Genomic DNA, 19,553 nt, shown 5'->3' with positions numbered 1-19,553 from the left:
ATCGGAGGTGGTGGTCAACTGTTCTCCTCTCATTATGAGTGCCTCCATTGTTTCACTTCCCCAACCTTCAACTCCAGATTAAATCATTTCTAGTAATATCTTCTACTCAAATACCCAGCCAGACTGGAGAGTTGGTATGGAGTCACACCAACCTTATGTGCTCTAGAGGTACCACTGACTTTGATTTATTTGGATAACAGCCCAGGCAACAGTCTAGCCCTGTGAGCAAAGTTCTCTTGCACACACACAGATGCTAAACACAACCCAACACTCTTCTTCTGATTCGTCCTTTTCAGACTTCAGTTGGATTCACACAAAACATGCTAAGCCCATTTTTAACAAAAGGCAATTACTGTTTTTACATAACATGCTCAGCCCCAGTAGACCGTATGTCTTAATATGATAACCTGATGCAATCAAACATGCTAAGTCTCTGGCTGGGTTCCCTGAACTACAAAATAAAAAGTAAATACTTCCTTAGCATGACTCCTTGGGAGTTCATGGAACATCCATGCACTTTTCTTGGCAGCAATATGGAAGTCAATTTCCACTGCCACCTTCTGGGACTTTTTGCAACTTCTAGCCTACAGCCTTGGATTCCCTGAAGATCTCCCATCCAAGGACTACCTAGATCTTACTGTGCTTTGCTTTTCCAGATCAGCCAAGGTCAGCTAATTAAGTCTAGGCAACTCCATTTTAGTGTCACCTACTGGCAGCCCCACTAGATGGATCAGACCAGGAAAACAACTCCACAGGAAGGCTAATTTTTTAAAATTAAGATTGGCTATAACAACAGAATCATGCAAGGACAATTATGCTGTACCTCCTCCTCTTTCCTATAATTCATTGAATTAGGGCGAAATCTGCCTGAGCCACTTCCAAACGTTATCTTGTTGCTCTGGACTTAAAAAAAAATTTCAGCCACTTTTGCCTAGATAATGGCTCTTGCATATTTCCATCAAGGTCATCTTCTTTACTGTCTACACCTAGAGACACGAAATGAATATTGTGTTTTTCACTGTTGTTAGACAACCACAATCATGATGTTGAGACGGGCAGTTGTATAAATTGAAATAAATTGAAACTCAAATTGAAAGTCATAATCAGCACATTCGTTTACAGCAGTGGTCTCCAAAGTATAATGCACACAACCCAGGGGTGTATAAGACAATCCAGTGGGGCATGGCTCCACTGCTCCTGGCCTTTCGGAGAAACTTGAAGACCTGGCTCTGCCAGCTGGCCTGGGGCGGGGAGGAGTCATGCCTGGGCTTGGCTAGTGTCTTGAAGCACCCCTTCCACATGAAGACTGAATGAGATATAGCCATCTGGACTTTATTTTTATCTACATTATTAATAATATGTAATTGTATATTGTATTTTATATATTTATTGTTTTATTGAGGACTTTGTTGTAAACCGCCCAGAGTCCCTCCAGTGGGACAAGATGGGCAGTGACAAATTTGACAAATAAATAAATAAACAAACAAACAAAAGTACACATTTATTTATTTGATTTATTATTCAGATTTCTACTACTGCCCATCTCCCCCCAAAGTGGGGGACTCTGGGCAGTTTACAATAAAATTATCCTCTAAAAACCTCAGCACGTAACATTACAAAATCAACATCTACAACACTAAAATAATAAATACAAATATGAAATCCAAGTGGGGTATCTTGGGAGGTTCCTGCTCAAAATGCTTCTACCTATAAGAGTGCACAATCAGAACAGCAGCCCCCAAATTCAGCAAAAGACAGACTCAGTAATTGAGTGTTATAACAATTAAGCTTACGCAAGGGCTCCCTACCCCCACCCCATCCTTTGCAAAATATGCTGAGCTCCTCTAGGAAGAAGAGTGCAAAAATCAAATAAAGAATATCACAGAGAAATGGAAGAAATAATAAAAAATAAGATTGCAGCCATACACGAATCAGTTTGAGGTTCGCTCTGCTGAGCCTAGGCCCACTACAAGGAATCTTGTGATGCCTACTTAGCCATAAGCCCACCCAGTGCTTTCATAGAGCTGACATCAACATCAGTTTGTATATATTATTTGCATAAGATGGATAGATTAACTCAGCCAGTCTCTCTGTGTTCCCGATTGCCCCTCGTTCTTCCTTATTGCCAGTTGCCAAGGAAATAATAACACGTTTTTCTGCATTGTGCTTGAAAAGATCCATCGTTACATTAGCAACTTTGGAAAAGTCACTTTCTTCCAGGGGCTGGGATGTTCTGTTAGCTAAGGCCTTGTGGTTGGAAGAACTGTGCCCCAGGGAGCCAATGACATCTTCATCTTCCCCACGGTGATCTCAACAGGCACCTGCAGGAGGGCAAGTCCTGTCCCATGCAACCTGACATCATCACACCACTGACACAAATTATGTAATTACGTGATTTGGTTAGTCACATCATGACTTGCAATGGACACCTGGGGTTATGATCCCCTCTCTGAACAGGAGAGCCACTTGGAAACATAGTCCAGCAAGCCAAGAGAAGATGGGACAAACTGGGAGGGACTGGGATTCTCTGATTTTCTGGCTGGGGAATTTTTCCCCCCTCCTTGCTATGAAAACCAGTTTAGACTGCTATCATTGTTTTCATATCGTTCATGCTTCCAAGTGGTAAGAAACCGACATTTGGCCCTTCACTTTGGTCCTCGTTGGTTAAAAAGTTGGACTGGCACTGGAAAAACCCAGGTTCTACACCTCTCCCCAACCACTGCCAGCCCTTTGAGGTAGTCCAGGTCAGGAAACAGGCACCCAAAAGATTATGGAGTCAGAAGTCTGACAAAGTATCTCTTTGCCCCTTAGACCAAACCAAATCAAGGTGGGGTAATTTTGAGCTTCTTTCCTCTTTCTCAGGACTGAACTGTCTTTTCTGAAAGCCCCCCCCCCCCAGTTATATGGTGGGGAGATTAGTTTGTGAGTTTTTCTTCAATTCCTACAAAGCTATTTTTCATACAAGATTTCTAGGTTTGTATATGTATATGGTCCACTCCTTCCTTCCAAAGCCAGATCTGTATTCCTTCAGAGCCACAGAAGCTACTTGGGGCACACTGGGCCAGTTTCTCTGTGCCCGGCCTACCTCATAGGGTTGTTGTGAGGAAAAACAAGAGAGGGGAATGGTATGGATGGTATGCTGAGCCACTGTACAAAAGGCAGGATACCAACCCAATAAACAATCTCCACTCAAGATGGTAATGACATGTGTATGGATTCCAAAGATGCCTTATTTTTAAGTCAGCTCAGAGATAGAACCTGCCTCCTTATCTAATCTGAAATTGGAGCATTTCTCGCTTTTCCACATGGGGTCCTGAAAACCTTTCATTTATGTGGATCACATAAATCGCATCATCTTCAAATGGTTCCACGTGAGTCAATGAATGGTAACCCAACACCCATGGGTGCTGTGATACACAAGGCCCCTCCATTCAGTGGGCTTCAAGGGCCCCCAATGTTAAATAAAAATTAGTTCAATTTTAGAAGTAAAAAAATAGCCTGCATTTCATAAGAATGCCCACAAGAGCCAGGAATTCTCCTCTAAAATCTTGCAGGATTGTTGTGCTAGCCCACCAAAATCCTGCAAGATTTGGTTATTTTACATTTTTATTATCAGAGTGGTATTCAAGCATTATAAACTATGCAGACAAATTCTGGCAACAATTAGCCAATTCTTTCTAATACCCTTACAAAATTACAAAACAGGGTTGTTGTTGTTCTATACTGTTCTGTAATTCTGTAACTATTATCACAGGTTCTGTCTTCGCATACCCTTTAAAGTTGCTGGCCTGCCTCCAATACAGTTTCTCACTAGAATACAAGATCCAGGCTGCGAATATCTGGACAGCCCGCAGAGGGCAGCATATGTTTGTGTTTTCTGTATCTCTTTGCTGCCATCTGGTGTGAGACCCTGTTCTTCAAGCTGGGTTCTCAAGAACAGTTGGGAGTGTTGCTACTGTACCAGCCTCCCTGCTGCGTAGCAACCTCCCTACTTAAGCTGCTGGAGGCCGTCTCAGGTTTGGCAGTGGAGTTTCCCAGGCTTATGGTGCTGGGGGACTTCAATCTGCCTTCCCTGGGGTGGCCCTCGGAAGCAGCCTGGGAGTTCATAGCTACCATGGCAGCCATGGACCTGTTCCAGATTATTTGGGACCCGACTAGAGACAGTGGCCTCACCCCGGACCTACTTTTCTTGTCGGAGCAGTGGCAAGATGATCTGAGGGGAGAATTACAGCTTCCCCCTTTGTCATGGTCAGATCATGCCTTAATGGCCTTGAGATTCTCTTGTGCCGCCCCCGTCCGCAGGGAGGCAGGACTCATTCGATTGGTCAACCCCTGGTGACTGATGGACCCGGCTGGGTTTCAGAGGGAGCTGGGGGTTATACCCGAGTCTCTCCTGCACAGTCCAGCGGAGGCCCTGGCTGCTGCCTGGAATAGGGAGGCGGCCGGAGCCTTGGACAGGATCGCACCTGTGCAGCCTCTCTTGCCCACCCAAACCCGGCACTCCCCGTGGTTTACGGAGGAGCTGCGGGTTTTGAAAAGGGTTAAGAGACACCTAGGGCGCCGCTGGAGGAAGACAAAAGCCGAACCCAACCGAACACAAGCTAGAGCTGCGATTAAGGCCTACCTTGTGGCGGTAAGAGCGGCAAAGCGCCAGTACTTCTCCGCTCTTATTGCATCAGCAGAATGCCGCCCGGCAGCCCTGTTTAAGGTTACCTGATCCCTTTTAGGGAAAGGGGAGTCAGACTTCCATCTACAGGGCCGTGTGGAGGAATTTTCGGGGCACCTGCAGGATAAAATCGCTCGGATCCGGACTGAGTTGGACTCCAAGCGTGAGACAGAGTCGGAGGAGATACCCAGGGAATGTACTTACCAGGTTATCTGGGACCAGTTTGATCCTGTTGAACCCGAGGAAGTGGACAGGATCCTTCAGACTATAAATGCTACCACATGCCAGTTAGACCCATGCCCCTCCTGGCTGGTGAAAGCAGCATGGGAGGTGACATGTGGCTGGGTCCAGGCGATGGTAAACACATCCTTGAGAGAGGGGGTGTTCCCAGCAGCCTTTAAGGAAGTGCTGGTGCGCCCCCTCCTCGAGAAACCATTGCTGGACCCTACTATACTGGACAATTTTTGCCCAGTCTCCCACCTCCCCTTTCTGGGGAAGGTGGTTGAGAAAGTGGTGGCTTTACAGCTCCAGAGGATTCTGGATGAAACGGATTATCTAGACCCCTTTCAGTCAGGTTTCAGGTCCAGTTATGGGATGGAAACGGCATTGGTTGCACTTATGGATGACCTCTGGTGGGAGCGAGATGGAGGCAGTGCATCCATCCTTGCTGTTCTTGACCTCTCAGCAGCTTTTGATACCATCGACCATGGTATTCTTCTGGACTGACTTAGGGAGTTGGGGGTGGACAGCGTGGTTCTGCGCTGGTTCACCTCCTTCCTCCAGGGTCAGTCCCAGTCGGTGTTGATAGGGAGTGAGAGATCCGGTCTGCGGCCCCTCCTTTGTGGGGTGCCTCAGGGTTTGGTACTCTCTCCCTCCTTTTTAACATCTACATGAAACCACTGGGTGAGATCATCCGTCACTACGGGGTTAGGTATCATCAATATGCAGATGATACCCAATTATACATCTCCATCCCAGGTGAAGTAAGTGATGCTGTGGCCACCCTTTCTGAGTGCCTGGGGGCTGTGGGGGCCTGGATGGGGGACAACAGGTAGCGGCTGAACCCGGGGAAGACGGAGTGGCTGTGGATTAATGGCTCCTCGATTTCTGGGACTTTGTCATCTTTAGTTCTGGATGGGGTTGCACTTCCCCAGACAGACCCGGTGCGCAACTTGGGGGTCCTCCTGGACTTACGGCTCCTGCTCGAAGAGCAGGTGGCAGCAATGGCTAGGAGGGCCTTTGTGCAACTTCATGTTGTGCGCCAGTTATGCCCCTTCCTGGAGCGAGAGGCCTTTCGAACGGTCACTCATGCCCTGGTTATCTCCCATATAGACTACTGCAATGCGCTCTACATGGGGCTACCCTTGAAGAGTATCCGGAAGCTACAGCTGGTGCAAAATGCAGCTGCACGGGCGATCTTGGGTTTCCCAAGATCAGCATACATCACTCCTTTGCTCCGCGAGCTGCATCGGTTGCCAGTATGCTTCCGGGTCCAATTCAAGGTGTTGGTTATCACCTTTAAAGCCCTACATGGCACGGGTCCAGGTTACCTAAGGGACCGTTTCCTCCCCATCACATCAGCCCGTCCCACCCGGTCGTGTAGAGAGGGCATGCTACAGACCCCGTCTGCAAGAGAATTCCATCTGGAGGGGTCCAGGAGGCAGGCCTTCTCTGCAATAGCACCTGCCCTTTGGAATATCCTTCCCCCGGAAGTGAGATTGGCTCCCTCCCTCCTGGACTTTAGGAAACAGCTAAAGACCTGGTTCTGTAATTATGCCTGGGGAGGGAGGGAGAGTAGCCATTCTTGGGGATGGTTAGTTTCTTAGAAGGACCCAGCTCTGCCTGCAAATCATAAAGAACTTTTAGCCAAGGTTTTTATTATATTTATTGTATTTGTATTATAGGGTTTTATAGTTTTATATTTTTATCTATGTTTTATTGTAAACCGCCCAGAGTTCCTTTTGGGAGATGGGCGGTGATAAATTTGATTCATAAATAAATAAATAAAAACAAATTGACATTTTGCACTCTGTATATGGTACACCTACTTTTTCAGTTCACTTACAGTCATCTTACAAGATTTTGGCTATACAAAGAAAACCAACAAAAAAAGAAGGGAGTTTTACCTTGCAAGCTTGCAAGTTCAAAATTAATTTGAACACGATTTAATGAGGGCTTGGATGGCTGCCTCTGTTTCACTGCTTAAGTCTGCATGAAAGCTATTAGGCTAATTTTGGGTTGCAGCAAGAGCAAAGAAATCTTTTTTTCTTCCCTAGAGTGAGAGATGCCAATACAGAAGCCAGGAACCTTGTCTCCTGTTTATTTGCATTACCCTGGAATTTCTGGCTGGCCAAGAAACTACTCCCACTTGGAACTCCTTTCCCAGGGCCTCTTGTCATAAATACTACAATGCAGAAGTTCAGCACTGACGCCAGTAATCTTTCCTTTGGGAAAAGGCCAGACTGAAGAAGTAGCTGTGCTCTTTGCAAGGGGAGGGCAAGGAGGAACCATTCATCCAGAGCCATGTGTGGACTTCAACTCCCAGAATTCCCCAGCCAGCATAAGGCTGAGAAACACTGATCCAGAAGGTGGAAGCTGAAAGGGGTTAGGACTCTGGAAAAGAGGCACTGGAAGGGCACCCCTAGTGCACGCTTCCCAGAAGGAAGAAAAATTATCAATAAATCCAGCAAGAGAGGTGCAGGTTGTGAGTAGAACTTACAGCTGATGACTGGGAGAAAATAAATGATCAGAAAGGGGTGGCAGGAACTCAGTTTTAAAAAATGGCAGGGATTGATTGATTAATTATATGCCATCAAATTGTTATCGACTCTTAGCAACCACATAGACAGATTTTCTCCATGACAACATGTCTCTAATCTGGTCTTTCAGGTCTTCCAATGGTACCCCCATCGCCACTGTAACAGTCCACCCACCTTGCTGCTGGTCGTCCTCTTCTTTTTCCTTCCTCCTTTCCCAGCATTAGAGCCTTCTCCAGAGAGACAGATGTTCACGTGTGTCCGAAGTAGGATAATTTGAGCCTGGTCATTTGTGCCTCAAGTGAGAACTCTAGATTTGTTTGATGACCCATTTGTTTGTTTTCTTGGCTGTTCATGGTATTCTCGGGAGTCTTCTCCAACGCCGAAGGTGTCAATACTCTTCCTATCCTGCTTCTTCAAACGTTTGCTTCTATAGAAAGTCATATGGAATACCACTGTTTGCACTATTCTGATCTTTGTAGGTATAGACACAACATGGCATCTGAATATCTTTCCCAAGGCCTTCATGGCTACTCTACCAAGTACTAGTGTGCAGCGTATTTCTTGATTGCCTGTTTCTTTACTGTTGATGGTTGATCCTAAAAGGCAGAAGCTGTCCACCACTCTGATATCTTCATTGTCAGTTCTGAGGCTGGTTGTTCTACCTATTGTCATTAGCTTGTTCTTCTTTATATTTGAGTTTAATCCCATTTTTCCACTGTGCTCCTTGACTCTTATTACTAGAGCTTGCAGTTCCTTTGCATTTTCAGCTATCAGGGTAGTGTCATCAGCATAGCACAGGTTATTCATGTTTTTTCCTCTAACAGGCCCACTATATCTAGACTACAAAAATGAAAATGACCAGTAGATGGAAGCACAGTGATATATTGTACAAAACTCCCTGTTTGCTGCCATCTAGAGAGCCTCTGGATTTTTCTAGCCAAGAACCGGTAGGCTTAGAATATAGACAATGAGAGCTAAAGTCTTTTTTGAAAAACAGGATTATGAGCAGCTTGGGTAATAAAAGCAAGTTCCTGGGCTTCAGATGTGCTCTGACACTTTGCTTGCTCATTATAAGCTTGTTGGTTTCACAATCTGTCCTAGCAGCTTCATTCACACAACATTCCATTGCTAAGTTTGGTTAGTTCAAGCTTGGGGGGGAGGGGAGCAGGGTGTTGTGGTATGTGTATGTGTGTTGTAGTGCAGGCTGATGTGTGTGAGCCCAACCACTTAATCAGTTTGTGATTAAAATGTATTGTGTATGCAGAAAATGGGTGAATTTGGTAACCAAATAAAGCATGTGGTACAAACTCAACCACTACCTGAGTGTACATAATACCCTTAAACCCTAAATTTTAATGCAGTGTTTGTGTTCATGAAGCATGTTATGTCCAAAAAATAAATAAACCATGTTGTGGCTTAATGTGATGGCTTGGTTCAGACAATATGCTAAGGCAATGGTTGAATTTTTCCCAACCCTCTGAAACTTACCCCAACCCCATTTTAGTCCAGTCTAGCCTGTTTAGCGAACTTAGCCCCTGGATTTAGATGGTGGATTTAAAAAGTAATAATAAAGGAGATTCAACAAACTTGAAGGCAAGGAGATGTCTCTGCAAACAGCTTAGGACTTACTGAGAAAAAGATAGAGTCAGTTCTTTTAGCCAGACAAAGCAAAATATTGGTGTGGGAGACAAGATGCCACCACCAATGTACACTCTAAACCAGTGTTTCTCAATCGTGGCAACTTTAAGAAGTGTGGACATCAACTCCCAGAATTCCCCAGCCAGCATGAAGAATTCTGGGAGTTGAAGTCCACACAGCTTAAAGTTGCCAAGGTTGAGAAACACTGCTCTAAACAGTGACCTAAAATACCCACAACCTCACTAGTCTTTATAGACAAAAATAAAGGCAAAGATGGGTTCTCCAATTCTGTGTGGGGCCTTATAAACTTCAATCCCATCTCCTGTGATCTTGAAGGTAGCAATCATATTTCTTGGTGTGACGTGACAGAGAATGGGGGTTAGAAGTTTGCCTTCTCTCTGAAATGGCTTTTGTGCCTTGACGAGATGTGACAGAGAATGAGGGTAGGAAGTTTTGCCCTCTCTCTGAAATGGCTTCAGACATTTCTTTCTGGAAAATAACTAAGAGGGAAGGAGGGAGGGAGATGGACCAACAGTATTAAGGAATATGATGGTCATTACTATCAAGATTGCAAATAGGCACTAGTATGTTTGCAAAACTGTGAACAGGGGAGCTGGATTTCTAACATCTTTTCCCTACTCCCCAAAGCTGATAACTTTCGTTCATACAAAATAGCAACTACTTTTGCCTCAGTTATAACTGTTGGAGTGGCAGGAGATGGCTTTCACAAATCCTTTGCCAAATCTAAGATGACTTTATAACCAGTACAGTTGGTATTAAAAGAAGATTAAAGTATCTTGACAGGGATTATAATATGGAGGTACACCAGGATTCCCTGATGCATTCAAGGGTGTCTGCAGGGGGAGTGTCAAAATTTGCAAAATGGCAGATGCCGCACCTTCCACCTTGTGGATTTGAGACACACACAGACACCACGGATGCCTCTGGTTGCAGTTAATAACCAGTGGACAATTCTCAAACTTCAGACCCAAAAGCACAGCTCACACAAGAACACTGGCTAATGAAACAGCCGGGAAGGTGATAGAAAGGGGAGTTACATTTATTCAGTTATCCTAAAACTGCCTAGAAAAAAAACTGTATCTGTATCTCTGTGTGTGTGTGTCCATTATGTCACCAGTGACACTGTTTCCAATCTTAATTAAGAAGAGAAAACTGTCACACTTATGTAGAACAAGCCTTTGGTTTCAAGCCTGTTAACTTATTGCTAGATTCTGGAATATTGTTATTATTTATTTAATTTTTATCCTGCCTTTATTATTTTTGCAAATAACTCAAGGCGGGGAACATACCTAATGCTCCTTCCTCCTCCTATTTTCCCCACAACAACCACTTTGTGAGGCAAGTTGGGCTGAGAGAGAGGGACTGGCCCAAGGGCACCCAGCCAGCTTTAGCGCCTAAGGCGGGACTAGAACTCTCATACCACACCTGATTGGCTCTTGGGCTGAGAGAGAGGGACTGGCCCAAGGTCGCCCAGCCGGCTTTCAGGCCTAAGGTGGGACTAGAACTCTCCTACCACGCCTGACTGGCTCTTGGGCTGAGAGAGAGGGACTGGCCCAAGGGCACCCAGCCAGCTTTAGCGCCTAAGGCGGGACTAGAACTCTCATACCACACCTGATTGGCTCTTGGGCTGAGAGAGAGGGACTGGCCCAAGGTCGCCCAGCCGGCTTTCAGGCCTAAGGTGGGACTAGAACTCTCCTACCACGCCTGACTGGCTCTTGGGCTGAGAGAGAGGGACTGGCCCAAGGGCACCCAGCCAGCTTTAGCGCCTAAGGCGGGACTAGAACTCTCATACCACACCTGATTGGCTCTTGGGCTGAGAGAGAGGGACTGGCCCAAGGTCACCCAGCCATTAACTTATTGCTAGATTCTGAAATATCCAAAAGGAGTTTGGGCACAAAGCAACAATCAAGGCAAATAACTAAAATGATAATTTAAAGGAATGCACAAGCAATAATATTACACTTTTGCAATGGTACAAATCAAAAGCACAACCACAAACATAAGATGAGTTTTGGGGCAGGTAGGATGGTTCATTTGTTTTAACAAATCATTTTGGTGTGTTTTGACTGAAAGGAAGTTCTTTAAAAAATGGAACAGAGGACATCCACATATGTGGCTTGCAGAATTCCTGGAGTGGATCTCTAAAAACATGGTTTAAGGTTTGGTAAGTTGGGTGAACTTAGCAAACTGTACAGCAAGCCACAGTTGAGCTTGACTTAGTGCCACGTGTAAACTCATCAAGTGTATCTAGAACAGCCAAAAGCCAACTTTGACTGAGAATCTTTCAGAGGCAGAATTTCTGAATATTCCTATTATTCAATGCTACATTATTCAATACTTATTATAATATTCCTATTATTTAATAGATAGGTAAGTATCTATTCAAAGCAGACAGCTAAGGCTTTTAAATTTGCCTTGCATTCCTAATACTGTAAAGGACATTGGGCTGTGCTCTAAGTAAGAAGCTCAGTTTACACTTCTGTCAGTTGCCATATAAACAGGCAAGTGTAGGATGACCTTGGTTTGTCCTGGATCTCAAAGATGGAAACATGCAGGAAACTCTTAACTTAGCTTCGTCCAGTGGCAAATCAAGTGTCATTTTGCTCCTTCTGGTTTGAACAGATACCCATCTCAGATAGATTCACAAGATGGCAGGTTCCCCCCCGCCCCTAGGCAGAAGCAAAATGGGAACTGGGACGACAGGTGGGGAAAAGATGCAAGGATCCCATTTCTCTTTGAATTGCAGGGAGGTCAAAAAGAAGGGTGGCATGGAAGAAAGTATTTTGCTGAGGATTTTATTTTAGCACAAGGGTGACTGGCCTATTCTCCTTTCATTGCCAGGACTGAATGAGGCCTACTGGCTTGGACATCTTTCACTGAAAGGTACCTGTATCAAATCCTTTGAGCTAAACTTGATTCTGCATGACTTTATGGACACCTCCATACAGTTTTCTTGGCAATAATAAGGAAGTGATTTGTTGTTACCTTCTTCCATAATTTTTTTTTCAGTTCTGCAGCCTTGTTTTGAATTTTTTGGTGATCTTTCATCTATATATGAACCCAGTTGGAGAGGTTCCCCATCAGCATGGCCATTGAGAGTTATCTAGTATCTCCAGGTTCTGGAGGACAAATGGAGGTAAGGAGAGGCATTACCACTTCCATTTGTGGGTTTCCTGGAGATGTCTGGCTGCGATGAGAAGCAAGATGGGGGATAAGAAGGACTTCTGATATGACTCCAGGTGAACTCTCATTTTTTGATGGTTTGTTTTGACACTTTTGAACCTGGTCCAAAAGAACTGTCCGTGCAGGTGGTCCTCCACCCAGATCCTGGTAAATATCATCCACTAGTACAACCAATGCTGTTTCTGGACCAGGACCAGACCTGAACCTTAACTGAAAAAAAGTCAAGATAATCCATTTCCTCTAGGTTGCTTGGTAGTTGATCCCCCAACACCATCTTCACAACTTTCCTTCAAAAAGAAAGTTTGGAGACAGGCAGTAGTTATCTAACACCTCTAGATCCTGGAAAGACCTTTTAAGAAGGGGCAACAATATCTGGAAGATTACAGCTTGCATACCCCTGATTCAAAAGCCTATGCAATCTGAGACTGTGAATCTCTTTGCAAATGTCAGGCTCCAGGAAATGGGAGAAGCTAAGTGTTTTTATTATATATGGTTAATAACTCCTACAAAGGGAAAGAAAATGAATGGGCTGTGCAGTGCATCAGATTTGATTGGAAAGGGTGCTTCAGAATGTACAGGAGCATAACTGCAACACATGTCTGTGACTCATTAAAGCAGCCATGTCATTTTCTGGGATAATACAGATGCATTTGGTCCTGTTCTGTCCTTGTTTTTGAAATGAGGATCCCAGGGCACCACTCAAAGGGCAGGTGTGGCACTCAGCTTCCCAAAACCAGAGACTGTGGCATTAATTACTGAATGCAAAATTAGAGTAACAGTGAGGCCTATCCTAGCCAGCCTTGGATGATCTTCGAAGCTAAGCTGGGTCAGATCTGGTTATTACAAATTTTGGGTATAATATAAATATGGATATGTGGGAGAAATGTGGGAAACTGGTGTTAAATTTACATTGTGTCATAATTTAAGAGATAACTCTTATAAAATGAGGTATTATTGGTATATGACACCGGTTAAACTGTCAAAAATGTAAAAAAGAATATCAAACAAGGGTTGGAAATGTGAAAAAGAAGAGGGGACTTTTTATCATGCATGGTGGACTGGTGAAAAACCAAAGAAATTTTGGGTGCAAATTCATATAAAGATGCAGAAGGTACTGCCGATTAATACTACGATGAAACCAGAATTATATCGATTGTGTTTTATGGACGCTGAACTGGAAAAGAACTATGGGAAACTAATATTATATATGGCAACTGTGGAAAGATTGCTACTATATGTAAAAAGATGGAAGAATAATTAAATACCCACAGTAGAAGATTGGATTATAAAATTGATGGAACTTGCGGAAACTGTAAAGCTGACCAGTTTCTTCAGAGAAAAAATGGTAAAGACTTTTTTTTAAAGACTGGAAGCTTTATATGGATTTTTTGTTGAACAAAGAAAAGACTGAATTGCTGATTTATGGATTTGGGGATTAAAAGGGGTTAAAGAGGAAGGGGAAAAATTAAGATGGCATCACTTGATGGAAAGAAGGGGGGAGTCATCATTCTATGTTTTTTCTTTCCTTTTTCTCTTTTTCTTATTTTGTCTTTAACTTTTTATAATTTATTGTTCTGAAAAATTCTAATTGAAATATATATATATATATATATTAAAAAAAGATCTGGTTATTACCTGGATGGGAAGCAGCTAGGAAATCCCAGGCTATAGGCTAGACTGGGAAGTTGGAGGAACTTAAAATAAAAGTAACAAAAAGAAGCAAGGGCAAGCCAATTCTGGATTTTTCCCATGAAAAACATTTTATAAACATATAATCAGAAATCCAAATGAACTCAGTGGAGTTTACTCTCAGGAAAATGGTATCAGATAGCATCTAGAGTTTAGTTGCTCATTATAAGCATCACAGGGAACAGTAATGTAGCCTAACCAAGAGTAGTCCAGAGGGAAACCATGGACAGCAAAATGGGACTTAGTTCTACTGATAAATATTGTTTATAGGAAGCCAAGAAACATGCAGCTGCATGAGTTAAAAGCGTGCTTTTATATCTAAATAAAAACCATCAGAATAAAAAAGAGATGTTTATTTCAAGGTAAGTTGAGGAAATTCACAGAAAATCGTTTCTTGAACTCTCCAGTCTTCTTCCTTCCAACCTTCCACTGCATCCTAAATTGTTCAAGGGGAACTCCTCTGCAAGACTTTGGGGAGTTGCAGATATCAGAGGAGAGGATGGGAAAAATTCCTTGCATGAACTTCCTTTGACTTTTGGGATCCATGCCAATATCTTTCCAAGGTCAAGCATTATAATATAATTTAAGAGATCATGTATGTCTTTGTGACAACTAGCTCAAGCCTCCAGTTCCCAAAAATGCTATTTACAATACTGTGAGTGTTCCAGGATGAGCATCCTTTCTCTAGCTGAATCTCTGTATGTCCGGAGATTAAAGTTTTTTCACTCTCTCACATGTATCCTAAGACTTACGCTCTTTGACTGCTTAGATTCTGGAATTTATTCTATGTAGATACTCACCTTTTGTAAACCGTAATTTTAGAATCCTTTAGCCTTTCCTTGTGGAAAAAAGTGCCCCATTCTTCCCACTGATTAATCTGATTACCCCTTTTCTGACCCTTAACCAGATCATCAAAGATACCACAAGCATTCAGAGCACAGCAAGTGTGGTCGCCCTGTCATGGTACAATAGCATTTTCAGTCTTTATGTTAATCTCTGGGACTAAATTGCCCCTTTTTTCTGTTGCAATATGTTCAAGCAATGCACTTAACCAGGACAGATAAAACCCTGGTGGCTGTACTCCCACATACTAAATTTTATTAACCTGGTTAGTGTTTTGTGGCTTAGCAAATCCTGACCAAGAAATTATGGTGCAAGTCCAGAAAATGCACTAATTAATTAATCAATTAATCAGATTAAGTAACTGAGCTGATAGGTTTCTGAGCTCTTTCCATGACCTAGATATTCCGGAAAGTTCCTGTTGATGTCTGAATGTAAATGAAATCTGTGTTTTATATTTTCACTGATCTGTCCAAACAGGTTGTGGTTGTCCAGGCAACATATTATGTGCTTTCATCTGTACATTACACAAGTTAGTTTGATTTTAATAATGGTGGGAAAGAAATCTTAAACAGTGAAACTACAATTTACCAGACCTTGTTACGACAGATTTTGCATGCAATGGATCAAATTTCACTGTGATTTACTGTATGCCATTTGCATTAATTTATGTCATTGCAAATGACATCAATTGACACAAATGATGTAATCTGTATCATTTGCCATGAAGACGTGCTCTTTGATTTATTGGACAATCATGAATAATAGAACTTCCTCAGCCCAACTGGTCTGATAAATAGAACTTTTGCCATCTGTGTGTGTGTGTTTGTGCATATACACATGCACACACATGCACATACTATTAGAGGCTTATGCAGCAGGGTCACACTGAATTAGTACTTGGATGGGAAACTCTCAGGAAATCCCAAAAATGTAGGCTAGACTACGAATTTGAAAAAATCTCCTGGAAGAATGCAATGGCAAATCACTTCCTTATCACTGGGAAGAGCTTGAGCTGATCAAAACTTTATTTCCCAGAAAGCTATGGAGGGTTGGACCTGCTTAGCAGATGACTGGGAAATGCTAGCTTGGTAAGGTCCATCAAGAAGTTAAAAAACAAGACAACACCATGGATGAATCCATATAGTTACATTAAGAAGCCAGACCTTGATCCAACAAATGTGGAGAACGACCACCCAATCTCTAATCTTCCCTTCTGGAGGAAGGCGACCACCCAATCTCTAATCTTCCCTTCTGGAGGAAGGCGACCACCCAATCTCTAATCTTCCCTTCTGGAGGAAGGCGACCACCCAATCTCTAATCTTCCCTTCTGGAGGAAGGCTATTGAGGCAGTGGTGTTGCTGCAGCTGTAGAGGGGTCTGGAGGAATCGGATTATCTGGACCCCCAGCAGGCTGGGTACGGATTATCAGGCCTGGGCATGGGGTGGTAATTATACAGATGAATGATGTTTGGTGGGGCTTGGAGGAAGGTGGAGCAAAGTTTTACTTTTCTCAGCCTGGCTGAAATGAATGGAGTAAATGCCAGCAAAGGCTTTGCTCTAACTTCCAGATAAGGAAGGCTAGGCAGAAAGTGACAAGCCATTGGAAAGAGACAGTAGAAAGACAGGGAACAAAGTCAAAGGAGATAGAACAAAAAGTTCTTGTTGCAGAGTAAACTATCATTCTGCAAATAAGCATCAAGGAGGAGTTTTGTTGATGTATCTCTTTAAAGAGAAACAACTTATACTATCTGTTCATACAGTGTTATTGATGAATAAAGTTGTATTTGTTCATATTTGTCTGAATAAAGATGGCAGAATATAATAAACATTTCATTTTCAGCAAAAGGTAATATGCACAGGTAATACAATCTTTGTCTTTCTCCCTGAAGCTCTTAACAAAAGTAAAAAAGATACTGAAATAGCAATCATGAACGACTGATTTTTCAATTGGAAACAGTGCCTGGGTTTGTCTAACACAAACTGAAGCACTGAATTAACCCATTTGCTGGGTCCTTACGCTCCTGCTACATTGAAAGACAAGCCAGTCAATCGGACGGTTTTTTTTTAAAAAAATGACTAAGGTTAAAACCACCAACTTCAGTGTAGTGGCCAAACCAACTTAGCGTTTCAAACAAGGCAGGACCTAAACATTAAGATGTGCAGCTATAAGGATAAACAAGAATATTCAGCCCCAGAGGGATGAAGTAGATTGGTAGGGAAAAGGGGAGAGCTGAAGCAGTAAAAAGAAAGAAAGAAAAAGGATTATTTTATGGCAGGGTGGGGGTGGTGAGAATTATATATATTGAGAATTTTTATAGATTCTGGAGGTTGGAGGCTGTTTTTAAGCCTGGCAGTGAAAAAGAGGCTCTCCGCTCCATTTTGTGACCAAGGAAAGCAGTCAAGCAGCAAGAGTGTCTAATCGCCGCAGGACCAAATAAAGAAAGAGAACAAGGAAGAAGTCAAAGCAGGGCTTCTGGAAGGGAAGGGATTGTTTGTGAGGTTCTGCAGGCTTAATCTGTGCCCACCCCATCTCTGTGCTATCATGCTCCGGTTTGCAGACTATGAGTGGAACCAAAGGGGAGGATTCTAATGGGAAAGCCCCTCTATTATGCTCTATTTGCCAGGCCCCTGCCTTCCTTCTGCACTGCCGCATGGCTAAAGCAATTGCTGGGGGGGGGAGGGGGGAGGGGGGAGGGGGTCCTTAGACTTACTTCCCTCTCTTACCCCCAACCCCGCTGAGGCCAAGGGGAAGGGTCCAAGTCCTGCCTTCTATGGCCTTCCCACACAACACATTCTAAACATCCCTCGTTAGCCGTTTCATTGCTGCAAGGGGGTGGGGGTTGCAGTTGTCTGCTGAGAAGCCCTACCGGTTGGGGAGGACAGGGAATACAGTCCAACACATCTGGAGGGCACTGGGCTGGGGGGGAGACTGCATAATCACCCACAATGCATTGCAGCAGCATCTCACCCCCACCCCCAAAGCTCCAGCCCCTCCTGAATCTGGAAAGATACATGGGAGGAGGCTTTCCAGACCCCCTTTTCCAAAACCTCACCCAGAGGACCCCTATAATAACTTTCCAGTGGTATCCAAGCAGCCGCTGTCTTCAACATCATTATGTGGGGCAACTTGATAAGAAGCGCCCCCCCTCCCAATTCTCTCATCTGTGATAAACTGAACCCCCAACAGAAACGTCTCTCCCTCACTCAGCTTCCGGAAGTCCATTCAAGGAAACTTCTGCCTTACCGCCCCTCCCCAGCATAACCGCGACCCCCTAATAGAAAATTACAGGTTGAGGGAAACACTTGCCAGAACCCCCGTTAACTCTGCCTCCTCCCCGCATACTGGTCCATGGCCGGAATGAGCATTGATGTGATTTGTCCCATTTGCCGTGTTGCGGACAGTCGCCCCCCACCGCTTCCCCCTGCCTTGCAGAAATACCAGATTGTTCCGGCCGGCACCCTGACTCCCGACGGTGGCCCGCTGGCGGGGACCCCCAGCTCTCCACCTCGCCTTCGGACTCCGGGACGGGATCGCGCTTCGGGATCCCATCGCAGTGGAAATTCCTCGTCTCCCCCGCAAGGAGTGATCCCATAACGGATCGCTAGCGCGGACAGTGAGGAGCGATGGAGCGAGCCGGCGGGAAGAAGAGCCCAGAAACGCCGCAGGACCCGGGGCCAGGCCGCCAGGCTCGTCCAGCCGGGCGCGCCCTTCCCGCGAGGGCTCCTCGGCTGCTCCGCAGCGCCGGCCAATGGTCGTCGGCGCCGGCGCCCCAAGCGAAGCCGAGCCCCAGCAGGCCGCGCGGGGAGTAAGTCCCGGCCCGCGGCTTCCCCGCCGGCCCTCCGCCCAGGCGGGCGCGGAGCTTACCTGGACTTGCTGCAGGCGGGTCAGCTGCGGCTCGTGGACGAACGGATTGGGGGCGGCCGCGGCCGGCTCGTCCTCCTCCGGGGCCCCCAGGTTCGAGCCGCCCTCCATGGCCGGACCCCCCTTCCAGCCTGGGATTCGTCCCCAAGGCCGGAGCCCGGGGCCTGGTCGGGGAGGGGACGAAGGGTGGCGAGCTGGAGGGAGCGGCGGGCGGGCGGGCGGGCGGGCGAGTGCGCGGTCGGAGGGACGCCCTGGCACCGGAGCGCGGCGGCAGGAGGGAGCCAGGATGCTAAGGGTGGGGCGGGGCTCGGCGCGGTCGTCTCGGCGACAGCATTGCCGGGGGACGGACTTTCGCTTTGGAGGGACCGGATGGAGGAGGAGGAGAAACGGGCTCGGCCTCGCTGCGCATCGCTCCGTCCACCCACCCAGCCACCCATCTCTCCATCTCTCTGTGAATCTCCCTTTCTCCGCGAAGTAGAAAGGCGATGTCAGTGGGGAAGCAAGTTGGCACCATCGAAAGCAGAGGGAAGCAGCTTTGCACGTTCCTCATCGTGGCCACCGCTGCCCGAAACACCTGGAAGGCGCCAAGTGGAGAGCCACCCTTTCCTTCCTTCCCCCCTCCCTTTTCTCTCTTGCCTTCTCCACCGGCCTACGACCCTTCCCCTTCAGTCCCTGTATGCTATATGAAGGCCCTGCCGTCTCAGAAGTGGCCCATCTTGTCTGGGTTTGGCACTGGGTAGGACATGGATGGGAGACCACTAGGAAATGCCACAGTTTGTAGGAGCTAAAGAAACACTCAAAGGTGACAGTGGCACAGCACATCTGTGTTGTTGCCAAAACATCTCCATGGAGTCATGTTCAGGAATCTTTGCCCTTACCAGAAGGAGAGGAGT

At 45.3% G+C, this 19,553-nt stretch overlaps 1 protein-coding gene across 2 annotated transcripts in view; it reads right to left on the bottom strand.

Annotated features, from left to right (window-relative positions):
• LPCAT4 (lysophosphatidylcholine acyltransferase 4) overlaps window positions 1-18,913 on the bottom strand; it is a 32,360-nt gene extending 13,447 nt beyond the window's left edge. Inside the window, exon 1 of one of the 2 annotated variants that reach the window (XM_063301483.1) lies at window positions 18,664-18,913. In XM_063301483.1, coding sequence (XP_063157553.1) covers window positions 18,664-18,771 — 108 coding nt within the window. In that variant the 5' untranslated portion in view covers window positions 18,772-18,913. The remainder of the gene's footprint in view (window positions 1-18,663) is intronic. The other variant, XM_063301482.1, reaches the window with a different exon arrangement.
• Between the last annotated feature and the right edge of the window lie 640 nt (window positions 18,914-19,553).

The sequence above is a fragment of the Candoia aspera genome, chromosome 4 (genome assembly GCF_035149785.1).
Source record: "Candoia aspera isolate rCanAsp1 chromosome 4, rCanAsp1.hap2, whole genome shotgun sequence".
Lineage (NCBI taxonomy): Eukaryota > Metazoa > Chordata > Lepidosauria > Squamata > Boidae > Candoia > Candoia aspera.
This window is presented reverse-complemented; position numbering and strand designations above follow the sequence as displayed.